This window comes from Tetrao urogallus, assembly GCF_951394365.1.
Source record: "Tetrao urogallus genome assembly, chromosome: 5".
NCBI lineage: Eukaryota > Metazoa > Chordata > Aves > Galliformes > Phasianidae > Tetrao > Tetrao urogallus.
Window position 1 is genome coordinate 57661175 of NC_136818.1, and position 16161 is coordinate 57677335.

General features: G+C 39.5%; 1 protein-coding gene across 1 annotated transcript in view; it reads left to right on the forward strand.

The window, feature by feature from the left end:
- Positions 1-369: 369 nt before the first annotated feature.
- ATRNL1 (attractin like 1) overlaps positions 370-16161 on the forward strand; it is a gene marked incomplete at both ends in the record, with an annotated part of 422440 nt that continues 406648 nt past the window's right edge. The window contains one exon of the mRNA XM_079535698.1: positions 370-671. Coding sequence (XP_079391824.1) covers positions 370-671 — 302 coding nt within the window. The remainder of the gene's footprint in view (positions 672-16161) is intronic.

The following is a 16161-nucleotide window of genomic DNA, read 5'->3' on the forward strand; positions in this document are numbered from 1 at the left end:
GGCGGCCCCCGCCTCCCGCGCTCCTCCTGCCGCTGCTGCGTGTGTGCGGCGGGGCTACAAAGGAGAGGGGGAGCGCGGGGTGCCGGCGCGAGGGCGGTGTGTGCGCGCGGGGGAGGGACGCGTCTTGCGAGGAGAAAGCGCAAGGTCAAGAGGCAGCTCTCCTCCTCCATGGAAGAAGAGCGATGAGCCCCGAGGAGGACGAAGAAGAGAAGGGGCGGATGGCTGTGGGCTGCCGGGCTTCCCCTCGGGACTGAGGAGCCGGCGGTGGGGTCGGGAGGAGGGAGCGGAGGAAGGCCGGAGGGAAGCGGCGGGTTTGAATCTCGCCGGCTGGATTATTTCTCCTCTCGGGAAGCTCCCGGCTCTCGGCCCATGGCCCCCGCGGGCAGCGCGGAGCCGGGCAGCGCCCTGAGCAAAGCTGGGGCCGCCCCTCCGCCCCTGGGCGCCTGGAGACCTTTCCCCTCCGCCTGCTGTTGCTGCTTCTCCGCTCTGCTGGACGTCAACAGCTGGCTGTTCTTCTACGGATTCCTCTACCTGGCCCTCTATGCCCAGGTGTCCCAGTCCAAGTCCTGCGACAAGATCTCCTGCTTCTCGGGGCACTGTGTCAACTCTACCTGCGTCTGCGACCAGGGCTGGGTGGGAGATCAGTGCCAGCACTGCCAGGGCAGGTTCAAGTAAGTCTCTGCTTATTGCCGCTTCCTTTTTTGAGATCGGTGCTCACGCTTTTCCTATTTTATTTTCCTTATAATTATTTGCTGTGATTTTGTTCACGTGTGATGGAAAGATGTGACAGAAGTTGGGGATGAAATAGCTCTCCTGCTCCCTCCTTCAGAGAATGCAGGACGCGGTTACCGCTGCTCTCAGTGGGAGCCCAGCAGTCGGCCTAAAGCTGTGTCGCTGCTGTCCCTTCTGGAAGTGTCATGGAAATGACATGGGCACCTCATGAGATTGCCCAATGGCCCAGTGAGCGAAAATTACTGGTGACTTTTGCCTTATGGAGAGTGACAGTCTCTTGCTCGTTGCGTGCTCCCTTTCTTACAAGTGTTTAACCCAAGTTAGGGCACGTCCAGAATGACATAAATGTAACTGTTAGTGAAATGTGCATCAACCACGATGAGGTTTAGAGGAGAGGAAACAGTGATGTAAACATAAAGTAGTAGTTGGTGGTGCTGGATCTAGCTTCTTATTCTCAAAAAGTGAATGTGAAATGGAGCCATTGATCAGGGAGACAGAGCCACACACTGACACTTGCTTTTCTATGTGTGGTTGGAGAGAAAAGTTAATTTATAGGGCTGTCACTTCCCCCCACCCCCTTTGGTGTCAGGGTAAGGGCTGGCAGTGAGGAGCGCTGCTGGAGGTAACAGTTTGCTGTTATTTCTCTGTATAACCTTGGACAGGACACTGCATTTCATTCCCTTGTAGAACACCTCCTTAAAGCTGGGAAAGCAGGAGCTCTTGCTTATTAACTGTATTGACATATACAGCTGGGAAGTGTTTAATATCTAGCTAAAAGAAAAATACTGGTGAGGCTGCATCTTACAGAACTCAGATTTTATCCTTGCAAGTACTCCTTGCAAAGTACTTTAAGGTTAAAAGCATCCATAATTATCTGTTTTAAACTGTGCTTCCAACTACTAAAGTTGAGCCATGCAATTCGTGCATCTTCTATTTGCGTATTTATTCTCTCAGTCCTAAGTAAGCAAAAAGTGAATCGAGTGACTTGTTAGCATGGGGAGTTGGGGAGCAACTGACGAACAGACGTGCAGCTGAAGTGAGGCACGTGTTGCAGAAAAACCCACCAAATACTCCCAGCGTAATGGCTCTCTCCGTGAAACCCGGTTGTAGGTGAAATGTGAGGCAATACAATGGATCCTGTCTGCAGATGAATTCAATAACAGTGTTTCAGAGTTGGTCACCGGCTACCTCCGTGCATTGAGGCTTTGGGGCTGGTGTCTGCTCTGTGCCCTGGCATGAGGGGAGGATTGCTGTGGGGATTGGGTGAGCAGAGGCCCAGGTGAATCGTCTTTGTGCGTGATGATCTGCAGCAGACTGGCAGAGCAGGTATTTCCTTCCTTTAAAGAGATTACTCAGATCCTCTACCTTGACCCTCGGCACTAAAGACCCTAATACTGTAAGGGCTGAAGGAAATTTTCATCTCCTCAATTTCAAAGCTTGTCAGTGTGTTTTGTGAATGGCTACTGGAGCCTTTAGTGAGCCCTCACATGCATATCCTTCATTACTTGTTACAGCATTTATGTTTCTTTATGCTCATTGTGTTTGTCAGGTGAAGAATTCAATGAGTGGAGGCATAGTGGTTGCATTTTCTTTGCTCGCTTCTGGTGGAAAGTTAATAATCCATCCCCACCTAGAGGAAGTTCTGCCTGAGTGTTGAAAGGGCATCTCTTCTGAGCTTGGCTAATGCAGTGGTTAATCGATGCGCCTCTGGGAGTTTTGGTGAAATCAGAACAGATTCTTTTTTTTATTAGCTCCTCTGTGTTCTTGCGTGATTAGCCTCAGAAATGGCTGTGATGCTCGTGTTATGGTTTTTGTCACAGATGTGAGCTTTTGCAATTATGTTGGAGTTCCCTGCACCCCCCTCCCCCACCTCTCCTCTCCTTTTTTTTTTTAATTTGCTGAGGGCGTTCTCAGTAGTAGTATATCTTTGATAGCTCATCTTTAATCTTAGAAGCGAAATGTACTCTATAATGAAAATAAGCATTCTAACGTTTTCCAAACCCTGATGCTATGAAATATGGTCATGGCTGTTGCAATGCAAGCAGCAGCTCAGAGTGGCTCTGTGTTGAATTGCCAAAACTCAGAAGAGTGCTGAATGGGTGATGAGCTGAGTGTATTTACACAACAGTTGGAAAATGAATGTTAGATTACTTTAGGACCAGCTGACTGAGGATCTTTCTGACTCCTGCAGTTATTCGTAGTTGTTTGATTTATTATTATGGAAGTTTAGTATGTTGTTCCACTTGTCTGTGAAGCGTGACTATCTGCTTTATACACGGATTGCCATGGTTGGGTTTTTGTGATGGTAATACTCTTATTTGACCAGTCGTGTTGGAATTGTATCACCATGGAGTAGTCGTTTCTTATGGTAAGAGCTATTATGAAGAATGTTTCAAAATAACAGAAAGATTGAAAAGTGTGTTTGGCTATTATAACTGCATTAAAAATTAACATGATTATAGAGTGTGATATGTAAGAATGTTAATAGGAACTTTTACAATCTAAATGTTTATAGTATTTCAAAGTTCAGCAGTTCAAAGTTGCTGTGTGTGCCTGTCTTATGTTAAATTTAAAAATGAGCTTTTAATGACCTAAATCAGGCAGGTGTGAAGCCAGTTTTCTGTCACCAAATTATCTGAGGAAAAAGGCTTAAGGGCAAGCTTGAAACATACCAAAATAAAGGGATCTTTATTCTTCTTTGTATAAATCAAATGTGGTTATTTTCCCTCTTCTGGGAGTGAGGGAGTTGCATTAGCAAGCAAGAGAAACATTACTGCAGGAGAAATACTACCTAGGGGTATCTTGGGACCATTAATTCTTTTGTGAGAGATGAGTAATATTTTCAGTTTTATTACTTTTCTGGATTGGGAAATAACAGCATAGTAGAGAGACATCAAAAAATAATTGATCAATCTTGGTAAGGAAGTGTCAAAGCTAATGGACAGTACTATGGTAACCTTGCCTTTTCCCTGTAGAAGACCTACTGAGTGAGCAGAGTACTTTGCAAAATGGATGAAGGAGGAGTGGATGGGGAGGGAGTGGGAGCAGGGGGAAATGGGTGAAAAGATTCTTTAGCACTGTTACACTACTTGTATTTATCTGCATTGTTATTTACTCCTTGCATTGTAAAATTTGTGTTATGAAAACAGAGCGGTGCTGCTGCTCTCACTGTTGCATTCACAGCTGTGTCAGTCATCTCCCAGCATGAGCCTCAGTTCTGCTTGGTGGTAAACTACTGTCTGGCCAAAATGGCCGTCTGAAGGCCATTTGCGTCTAGTTCCTTCTCTGCTGTACTTTCCACTGCCTTATATTCAGATAGGATGAAAATCTTTTTTTGAACCAAAATGGAGAAGAGAAATTTAGATATTAAAAAAAGTGAGAAATTCTGTTTGTGTACTTGGGAGATAGGTAAGATAAGAAAGCTAAAGGGGCAGCAGGGTCTGTTCTTATAGCAGGGAGCCTCGAATCTGTAGCTCCAAAGATGTCAAGGAAAAACACAAGCGTAGATACATTGAGTTTTATTTTCATCTAGTTGTACTTCAGTGTGATCAAATATTTTTAGCAGTCATGTTCTGTAGAAGTTTCTATGACTAAATGTGGCTGTCCCTAATCACTATAATCTTCACATTACTTGAATTTTACCTGCATCGTTATGTAAACAAGAATAATTTCAATGGCATACATTCTGTTTGAAATGATGGCATTTCAATGCTGAAATTGGAAAGCACTTCTCTCTTTGCACCTGATCGCATTCTAAAGGCTATATACAGTGATTATTAAATTCAAGCATGCAAGAAACCTGCAGGTGAGATACTAGTTCACTGTGCAAACTTCTCCAGTTTTGAGACATTTTGTTTAAAACAAACAAATCCCAAACCAACCAAACCAAAAATCCTAAGTATGTTAATCCCAAACTAGTGTTTAGTAGCTGCTCTCTTCCTAATGAAATTGCCAACAGTTATAATATCCATCAGAACAGAAATCTGTGTTCCGTAATCTTGGCAGCTGTAATCTTAATGTTGCAGATGAAAACTGGTTTGACACACTGTGGTCAGTCTGGACCTTAAGCTCGTGCTTGATTTCCCATCTTTCTGTTGCTGTTTTCCTTCTATCGCTTTCTTTAGGGAAGTCCAAATGTTCTGGTTTAAATGCATGTTATAGGAAGCCTGGGTGAGAGGTTGTGCTTTGTTACTATGCAGCGGCCATGTAGTAATGCCTTGGTTTTGCTCTGCTTTGTTTGAAGATTGTATTTCTCAAATTTTCCACCTGCTTGTGACCCTTGTGCCTCTCTGTGGCCTACTGCAGTGGCGACACTAGTGGCTATGTTTGTGTTTCCTACCATTCGATACCAAATAAGCTGTAGCATTTCTAATTAAGCTTTATTAAATTATAATAACTCTATGTTCAGAACCTGACCTTGTTACGGTGAATTTGTATGAAACAAAATGACTGCAACTTCCACTTAGAGTGATGGTAAGGGAAATGCTTCTATGGTACAATCAGCTCCTGCTCTTCCAGTTAGCTCTGTCTGCAGCTGAAACTCTTCAGCTGGAAACTTGGCCTCGATCCCCTTGCTGAGGGACAGTCTGCTGTTGGAGGTATTTAGCAGTGTAGAAGTAGAGCTAAAATGATTTGTCTTAACAAATGCTGAGTCCTAGACATAAATTAGTGAATCTGTGTATTGCTTGCTGTAATTAGCAGGGCTTTGGCACTAGTGTGTGCTTTCTCTGCAGTGCCTCACAGGCTGTGCTGATGTTTCCTTACGCAGAAAAGTATAACAATATGTAAAAGTAACAGTTTGCTCTGCTCAGTGAGGAATAAGAGGCTGGTTAAGGACAGATGTCTTCATTAAAGACCAACATCTTACAAGTGCATTGTAACAGCAGAAGTAATTGGAATTCATGTTTTCTGGAAAAGAAAATCTCTGATCTTATGTATAGAATTCTGTTTCCTTGAAGTTAGTTTGCATTTCTTCAACTCTGTACGATACTATCTTGCCAATGATTGTGCTTTGTGTTTCTGTGCAGAGGTAAACATTTCTTGTTAATCCCTTTCCTGGGATAAGGAAGTTCATCAGACACCTATTTGTTGTGGGAAAGAGAGCAGGACTTTTCCTTGATACAGTGGTGTTAAGAGAGCTGTTTGAACTGGTCCTTGCATTCGATTTGTCTCTTGCTTTCAGTGCCTCTTTTTATTATGTATTCATGTGAGATAGTATCACTAAAAGGAGATCAATTATTTCGGGTTATCTATAAGATGGAAAGAGAGAAGTACTTTGCCTTGGTAACGCCTGCTGCTCTGGGCAGCTCTTTGACTATATTTGCTGTCACACTTCAGGAATATTTAAGGGTATGTTAAGATGGCTCTTTTCCTTACTGCAGTTATAGTGCAATTAGGTATGTAAAATCATAGCTAACAGAGGGAAGTGCAACAGGGCATATTTTCAGCTACGTTTTACAGCATCAGAACTGGTGGAAAGCTTAAAATAACAATGGAAGCTCTTCCTGTGCTACATAATGAAATTATAGAGCTTGTTGCCACAGGATATGCTCGGAAGTATAAAGTAAGTATGAGCAAAACCCATTATGATTATAGCCATGCTGTTGAAGTTCAGTGTTGAACCTGATGATTGTTAGAAAATATATCAAGGCAGTGCTTCTGCTATTTAATTTTCTAATTTCAGACTTAGCTGAACTCTGCATATACAACATTGAGTTTACTTTTCATAGTTGTATGGCAGAATGAGTCTACATGCTTACTTCTGTGCAGTGTCTGGGAGGACACTACAATTAAAGACCAACTTCACGTGTCCTGCTTAACAGTGCAGACTTAATGTGGATTTATTTTGTTCCGTAAATCTCTTACCCTATACACACACTATCATCTACATTTCCTGGCTCAACAACTTGCTTATTCTCATAACTTACTTATTTATAATGACCTACAAAAGGAATGAAACTTTTGATACGATATTGTTCATCTACTCCTTCCTCCTGTTGTATACCTTGGAGTTAATTTGTCAGTTACAGTTTTCATGACAATTGGAGTTAGAACAGAAGGGAGTGGGAAAGATTGAGTGAGTTGAGTTACAAGACTCTGGGGAATTCAGGAAGAGAAGCATTATGAGTGGCCCAAGAGCAGGAAAAGCTGCAGTCACGGTGTCTGTGTATTTAGATGTTAAAGTCAATCAATCTTCAGACTGAGTGTTACGGGAAAACAGGTTTCATTAATTTTGTGAGTCTCAGGATGACCTCTCTGGGGAGGGGGAATGTTTCCCTGAGGTTGGATCAGAAGTTAGCCCTTTTCTAGGCTTATTTTGTATACCGATATGTAGAAGATCATTAGAATCAAAGACCATATATGCATTAACTCTTCCTTTTAAGTTCTTAATTAACTGAATGACAGGAAATACCCAGCTGACTTAAATGTGGTCTTTAAAAAAAAAAAAAAAAAAAATTGTCTTCAGATAGTTCTTTGTTTATTTGATAACTTGCAAGTTTCTGTCGTTCTGTCATATGGCCCATAGCAGTTAGGTGAGCTCCTCTGAGTACATCCCCTTCAGACAGGCTCTTACTGCACTTCTGAATTACCTCCTGTGTGTTCTCAGAGCACCTACAAAAGTTTCTGGATTCTGTTGTCTGCAGAATGACTTGCACAAGCAGTGTCCTTAAATCGCAGACTGTAAGCAGAAACAAAAGTTGCTGAAGAAATGATCTGTAGAAAAAAAAGTTACAATTTTGCTCTTAGCCTCAGGTGCTTTATCCTTCGTGCTTATCTTTAAAGGTGTCTTCCTGCTTCTTATGTAAGCATTAGCGGCTGAAATGTATCAATGGCAAAATCTCTTTCCCACCGACTAGTCTTTTTATTTTTTTTTGTGAGCTAGCCCGATTACCAGTTTCATGCTGACCCAGGGGAGCTATAGATGTGGATAGGAAAAGGAACCTTCCTTCTAGATATCATAGAGTTCCTTCGCCTTAATTTTAATGTGGAATGATGTCCTCATTAAGCTGGTTTCTATTACACATAGTGAAATCCTGAGTCAGCCTATCAGTTGCCAAACAGCCTTTGTCATCAGCATGACCTGTATTAATTCAAGGCATGCACATAATTAGTCTCTCTGAAGCCAGTGGAATTGTGTGCAAGAATTTACACCTATGAATTGTCTTGTTATAAGCCAGCATGTGAATATTGGTGTAATTAAACTACTGAGAATGTGTAGTTCATTATGATTTTATGTCAGATGTGATCATTGTTTTGCTTAAAATTGAGTTTAGTAGTGATGCCCTGAAAAATAATTCTTCCAGTGTGAGTTACTCTGTGCATTAAAACTTTAAAATACAGTGGTAGTTCGTATGATTTCCAATATAAGGAATACTGTCTTTAAAATGTAGATGCATAAGCCACATAAGTGTGCTAAACTTCCCCTGTAAATTAAACTATCTGCACTGGGAAGTGTTTATTGAGAGGAACTGTCTTTCTGAACATTGAAGAAAAAGGCTTTTAGTAGGATGTGTGTTTTGTTGTTGCTTAATACTTCATATATTTGAAACTGCACTGGAAATCTCAGGCAGTATTGAAGAATAATTTTCTGTTAGTGTTTGTGGAAATTACAAGGAGCTGCACAGTCTGGTCTTGAAAAACGTGCTTCAGAGTTGATGTAAGGAAGAGTGAAACACGGGGAGTCTGGGCACTGCAGTGGCCTCTACTGATTAACTGGATTAAGAGACAACTGTAAGCTATAAGCAGAGTGAATGCCTTCATGCCTTCATGTGAGGTGGGTGAGCTGTGGGAATTCTCAAAGTAGGAATTGAGGTTGCCCTATATGTTATTAAAAGCCTAACGAGCAAGCACGAGAGTTGAGCTGGTGGCAAGCTGCAGTGGGAGAGGCACTGCTCACTGCATGTTTTAAGCAGTGTACACTTGGAAAACCTTATTTAGGTAGGGAGTAATTTGTATTTGTGGATTACCTGACAATTAAGTAGGTACTGAATGACTTCAAGTTTGGATGCAGGCACCAAAAATGACATTTGGCATCTGAATTTCCTATGGAGTTGGTACTTAATTTCTGTGCTTCAGTGACTCATCTGTTAAAAGGAAATAAGCACTTCCTGTAAGGTTGAAGACTTCAGGTGATTCGTGACTGTAATGATGGGGGACAGCTCACGAACTAGATATGATTTTTAGTAGATTGAGAATGCATTTCTTCCTAGAATGTACTAAATACTATGGCATGAACTACTCCTGTCCAAATTGTACTGTGCATCTCAAATATGTGTCAAATAGCTTTCTCATTAGGTCAGAGGGACCTAAGACCAACTTGGAACTGGTCTGTATTATTGCAGAATGTTTGAAGAAAATATTCTTCTCTAGAATAAGAGAATCTCTGCAAAAGCAGTTTGTACATTATCCAAACCACTGATAACCTTATAGTTAAGATGGAAACGCCCAGAAGGACTTAATTCCCACCCTTGGATTAAATGTTATTAAAATATTGAGAGATACAGCCATCTCAGGACTGCTTAGCAGCTACTTTGAAGTTACTCTGCTTGTATGAAAAAATGATCTATATTGGATTTTACATTCCTATATTGATGTCAGAGACCCGTGGGCTTCCGGTTTGCAGGATGTTTGCATTACATTGTTCCAGAATCAGGAATCTGGATCCACTATCTTTAATTAAATGGACTTTTATTGTAGACACGCACCTTCATTTTTTTGAATAGATGTTTGATTATTGTCATATTTTTGAATTTTCAGTTTCTTCTCTGTTACTTTGAAGGCTAACAATTTGCTTTCAGTGAAACCGTGGGTAAAGTTGGCATGTAATTATTGAGTTGTAGGAACTTGGACTGAAGAGGGATCAAAAGTGCTGCAAATGAAAATATATACTTAACCAGTTGCTGCAGTAAAGTGTGAACAGAAATGATCTTGGTCAAAAGCCAGGGAGGAGAGCTTGATACAGTCTGGTGAGCCCCAGAGAAACTTTCTGTTCAAGGTGAAAGCAAAAATGAGGCACCAAGGAGCAGAAAGACAAACATGTCATTGGTGTATATATGTACATATATATACATATATATATATACATATATACACCACACATACATACAAATATATATATATATATATATATATATATATATATATATATATATATATATATATATATATATATATATATATATATATATATATATATATATTTTTTTTTTTTTTTTTCTTTATCTTTGCCATCCAAGCACAGGCAGGATTAGCAAAATATTTTCTTTTATAGTCAACTTATATTGTAGTTAAACACTTTCTGTAATAGATAGTGGTGAAGAGTAAAAGGCAGTAAAGATAATTTCCTTTGTATGTATCCTAGCTTTCAAAAGATGTACCAACTTCTATCCAGTCTGACTTTTTATATGAAATAGTGACTTAGAATTCCAGCCTTATTAGGAAAACTGAAAAGAGCATTAATTCAGCTATAAGGTGGCTTACTCCTTAATTTTCTTCCCACAGTCTGTAGAGTATATAAGAGAACATACTTCTCACAGAGGAACAAAACAAGAAATCAAAAGCTAAACAAATGCAGAAAAACTCTTAAGGTTTATGCGTGTGCAAACACAGCTTGGAGGATGGATACAGTTGATAATCAAATGTATGTAAGGATGTACAAAATGTGCCAGAGGGAATGAACTGTGTACTTCATAGGAAGTATCACAGAGCTGTTGTAACTGAATTAAGCAGTGTGGTTTGGTAGTTCTCTTGTATCACTGTATCACTGTTTTGTTGGCTATCAAATTCAGCTGAGGCACCTCCTGGAGGATAACTTCAAACGTTGGACAGAAGCTGGAAGGTGCTCTTGGAAAAGAACAAATACAGAAGCAGATGGTTGGTTTTGAAAACATACACATCTGCATTTGTGTGAGCAGATGTAACAGCATTAAGGCAGTTGTGCTTAAAAGTACTTTTGCAGATGGTATGTGAAACTTAAAGTGATGTAAGTATTAAATCTACAACACCTGTGTTTACACTTTGTTTACATGGGCATTTTTAATAGTACTTTGTAGGAGTGATTTGTGAAATGAATATGATACAGTTTTTCTAGAGTTTAATTTCTGAATAGCTACGAGAGGCTGGGAATCCAAACCCTACCTGTATTCAAGATGTGCTTCATCTTGGCACATCTCTATTGTACTTAGTATCTTCAATTAAATACTAAGTAGCTGATGATCACCATGGCTTTGAGGAATAGGTGCTAGTTTCTCCCATTTGTTTTATGCTTAGAAAAACCAAAGCTGTGTAGTATTTTTTTTTTAATGTTAATTAATAAGTGACAGAATTGAAATCATAACTAGGGTTTATACAGTTTTCTGTGATTATGCCCCTGACCTCACTTCAAGAAATGCTTTATTTTATTTCAGGTACCTTTTACATGTAGCATTATCAGATGTATATGATATGAAGCTTCTTTTTCAGGTTTGGATCTATAGCAAAGGATGATATTTTTGACTGACTGCTCCAAATACATCCTGGAGCAGTTCAGTGTGTCTGGGCCTATGTTAATGCAAATGTAAGTGTCCATGTGGCTAAGGGGATGGTAAAGAGAATTGACCTTGGATGGGGTCCTCCATTCATATGAGCCAGGATGTTGGAACTGGACTGAATTTGTAGTTGACCTGGCCTCTTATTTTTGTTATTTTTTTTTGAAGCAACGTTTGGAGAATGTGCAACCCACAGTTGAATGTATTAACGTAACAGTTCACAAAAGCTGTTTTCTAACACAATAATTGCTTGGTTATTTTATTTCTGATTTTATATGCATCATTAAAGTGCACTTACTGCTTTTGGGGTTTGTGTGCGTTCAGAAATTTCATATAAAAACTCAGAGGTGACAGGCAGCTGAAGATAAGCAGAATATTCCTTCTAAGACTCAGGGCTTCTAATGTCAGTCGGCTGCATTTTTAGGTAGCAATTGCGCTTAAAAGCAGAACCAGTATATATTAGATTCTTTCAGAATGGTGGGGGCTTCCAGGGTTGTACTGAAATGCAATTTGGGAGCATTTTCCTCTGAGTTGGTATTATTTATTTCTATTGCCTTGAGGTCATACTCAATAATGATTGTATAAAAAAAAAAACAAACCAACAAAACCAATAACAAGAAAAAACCCCTAATGTATCCAATTGTTATAATAATAATTTTTAATTGCAGTTAAAGCTCTTGTCTAAGGATATTTCCTTCTTGTAAAGGGTCTAATATAGTTCTCTCATACATCACCTGTTCTCCAGTCACTTTATTTTTATCTTAATTAAACTTGACCATTTTAATTTCCATCTACTAATGAAGACCAAAGTATCTGATGGATGCAATTAGTCATGCTCCTCCTTTTTAAAATACAACAATTAAAATTTGGTTTGTTTCTCTATGAAGATCAAGGAAAGTGTGGAGCAATCTGCAGTACTCTGATCTGTACTGTAGCTTTCAAATTTGAAGCTGCCTTCTTATCTTTGTGTAACTCAGTGGATATGGGGGGTAAACTACCGTTCAGGCATGGGAGAATGACAAACCTAACATATGCTGAGCTTGGCAAGTGTGAGCATAGCGGTGCAACATCTTGAGTGGAGGAAATACTCTGTTGTTCTCACAGCTGTGCTGTTGCTGGTTTAGACTTTAGTGTGTCGTATCAGTTAGTCTGGTTGGTGCTACTTGAAAGCATACCGTGTTAAATAAAAGAACACCAGTTGATGGAGGAAATCCTCAAGTATCCTATGTTTGAAAAACTAAGATTAGTGAGGAAAAAGCAACATCTTTTCCTTTCCTGTTTTTAATTGCGCTGAACTTCCTAGGTATGGAATTGATCATTTTCTTCTTCCCAGTGGAGCAGAAGTGTTTAGGAGCCTTTCCAAGAAGATGTCAACCTACAACATACTGCAAATGCAGCATGTTGTAGGTATGCAGTAAATGCAAACTCATCTTCTGTACATTGAGTATTTTATGAAGTATATTTGAAAAAAACAGAAACCTCTCAAGCAGGAAACAAAGCCATTCTATCATTTAAGCAACCATCCAACCATGTGTAGACTTAAGAACAGCTTTTCTCATTGATTGCTTGTCATCTTATTGCTTTTCTCTTGCTAAAGGTACACATGATCAAAAGTTTCCAAAAGCCTCCTAGTCTGAAAGGTCTTGTGAGCAGTTCTGTAGGAGAATGGACAAGAGAAAAGGAAAAATCCTATCCTGAGTCACAGGCTAGAGGCAGTAGGTTTGCGATGTGTGTGAGGTTGTTACTGCATGGGGAAGGCTGTGGATTCTGCTCAGTAAGTGTTAGCAGTGCAAGTTCTGTTTGTACCCATACTCAAGAGCACAAGCTGGTTCTGATGTTCTGTGCAACTCTCCAACAGTGACTTGAGTTCCAGGCTGCATACATCCAGCTTGCTTGCTTTTGCAAATCCTTATGGGTAGGTTTTCATAGGGGTATGAGAGTTTTGGAGGATACAGTTGTTTCTTTAGACTATCAGAAGTTTGTGGGTTTTTTTTTTTTTTTTAAGCGTTGAAGTGCACTTTTATCCATATTCGCTGATATTTAGGGGGTTGTGTATGCAGGTGTGTAAGTTATTCACTTAGGTAGGAAACAGAGAATTACATAGCCATGTGGATGCAATGTTTGCATGTCAGAAATACTCAGAGGGTGGTGATGCACTGGAACGAGGAGGTTGTGGATGCCCCATCCCTGGAGACATTCAAGGCCAGGCTGGATGTGGCTCTGGGCAGCCTGGTCTGGTGGCTGGCGACCCTGCACACAGCGGGGGTTTGGAACTGGGTGATCACTGTGGTCCTTTTCAACCCAGGCTGTTCTGTGATTCTATGAAATACTATACTTTTTCTTATAAGCAGTCATCTTGAATCTTATTTTATTCTGTGTTTGTAGGTATAGATAGACTTCAGAAAGTAGTTTTCTAGAAACTGTGGTTCACAGGTACAGCCTACTTACAGAAGTATTTGCTCAAGGTGGGTGGATGTGAAAAACTTTCTGTAAAGAGGTCACTGCATAGTACAGGAAAGTATTGTAGTAAAGCAAAATATGAGCGCAGAATAGGATTTGGGCCTTTTAATAAATACAGGGTGAGAAACGTCTCTTTTAGAGGCTTTTCATGAAGATATAAACCATCAGAAAGCATCCCTGGGTGTGACTGTACAATTTGAATACAGCTTCTGCATTATTATTTGCTGTGTAACAAGGAATTATGACTGTTCATTTGCAGTTAGACTGCAGGACTCAGTCTCAATTGCTATAGCCTTAAGATGATGTAATCGATCTTTTTAGAATATGTTTGTCTAATTTGAAAGTAAGCCTAAGGAAATTTGTGTGATGGAATGGAGACTCTTGAGATTGTGTTTATGGCAATAATACACCTTTCATTTGCAGATGGTGAAATGTGTGTTAGCCTAACATTATTCTATGCTTAGCGGTAGGGAAGAATGACATAGCTAGTCAATGTCTGTGGTATTTAGTGCCTTACATTTTAAGTCTGCATGGCTGGTGGATGGTGCAGCCATCCCTTTTTTAAGTTTTTTTTTTTTTTTTTTTTAAATAATATAAGTAGGAGGTGCCTTGGTGAAGTATCCTTTTCATCTAAAGAAAGGTGGAGGCTGTATTAATCTTCCTGATAGGCCTGGAATCAAATTATTCAAGTATTGTTCCATGCTGGGAATGCCTTCAATTTATAAGCAGTCTTATTTGATTTATTTACATCAGTGTTGTGCACAGAGAAAAAGATAATTACTCAACTGTCTGCTCTTAGGCTGTGGTTACAAATATTTTTCTGGCATTAGAAATGTCCCAAGGAGCATTTCCATTAAGCATGGTTTAGGCATGTGAATAAAGGGAAATGTTTCTGTTCAGGTAAAATTCTTGATCCTCTTTAAAAATGTTTAATTTATGCTTGTCAATAGCTTTTTTAGAAAAGTAAGAATGGTTGCTATGATGAAGTTTATGGGAGTGTTACCGTGTGTGGATGCAGAAGAGAAATTAGAATCCTGCCTGTGAACAGAATGGGAACTTGAGGAAAAAAAGAAGAAAACCATACTGCAGCTCATGACCATTATTTTTGCTTTTTTTGAATTTATGCTAAAGAGCAAAGAAGGAAAAACATTCAGGACAAGTGTGATCTTTCGATGTAAGGTTATTCTGGAGGAAAGGAGGAAAAAAAAATCCTTATGGCTAGTATGAAATGTGAATGTTTGATTCTATACCTGTTTCTGTTGCTTGCTCTATCTAAGGTAAATTTTTTTCCCCTTCTATATTATATCTTCCTGTGGATAAATACTAAACATCACTCAGTTTTTCTGAGGGAATTCTTATTTTCAAGTAGTTATTTCGTACGGCTTTTCCTCATTTCTTTGGGCCTTACAAACTATTTAAAACACTATCAGCACTGAGAATGGAAAATAAATATCAGAACTGTGAAATTTGATTGAACCTAAATGTTGCAAGTTTCTTGGCTGCCCCTATTATGGTTCAGTTTTCCTAGCATGCTGCTTGGCCAAATGTTAGAAATTCCAACTAACAATTAATATAGTACTGTGGAATAAATGAAAATCACTTAGTTCTCTTGATAGTTAACTTACAGTTCATCTGCTTTTTTTTAAAATTTTTTTATTTTTTTGTTTTTAAAGGTAATCATTTAAGATTGCCAGGTACTTTTACTTGAATATGTGAGCTTTTATTTTAACATGAAACTTCTTTACAAAGCCTCATTTTGGAAGTATTACCTTTCTTTTCTTTTTTATTTTTTTTTTCTTTAAGTGCTTCAGTTTTCTAATGACTCGCCTGCCTTCTCAACATTCTGGTAAATTGGGATTAATTAAGAAGGTGGGTAATTTGGGATTAATTAAAAAGGCATGTCTGTAAAGCAAGTGGGATTTGTGTGAGTTTAAAGGTGAGGACGTGCATATTAAAGCGAAGTATTTATGCAGCTGGTAGATTGGTATATGTATATGAGTGTATACTATTTGCATATCTTTATATGCATATAGGAATGTTATTGAAAACAGAATTTTCTGGAGTCTACGTGGCAATCCAGTGGCAGTACTACTGGGATTAATGTGGTCAACTCAGAACTGCTGAGAAGGAGTGGGAAGGAATGGGATAAGTGTTATCTCCTCTGTGTGTGCTTGTGTTTTTAAAATAAAATTGCCACCACTGCGTTTGAGCTGTGCTCCCAGATCATCCATTGACTGATGGTCTCAAGAATCTGGCAGGTAAATGCATCTGTTGGGGGTACACCTGACCTCCAGCTTCATGAAGCCCAGTACGTCCAGGTCTGAAAGCCATTGTAGGGTTGCTGCATTGTGTGGTGTGGAGCGAATGAGGTAGCTGTCCTCAGGGCTGGACAGCAAGACAAAATTCTGATTGCCAGTTTCAGTTTGAATACTGCTCCTGTCCA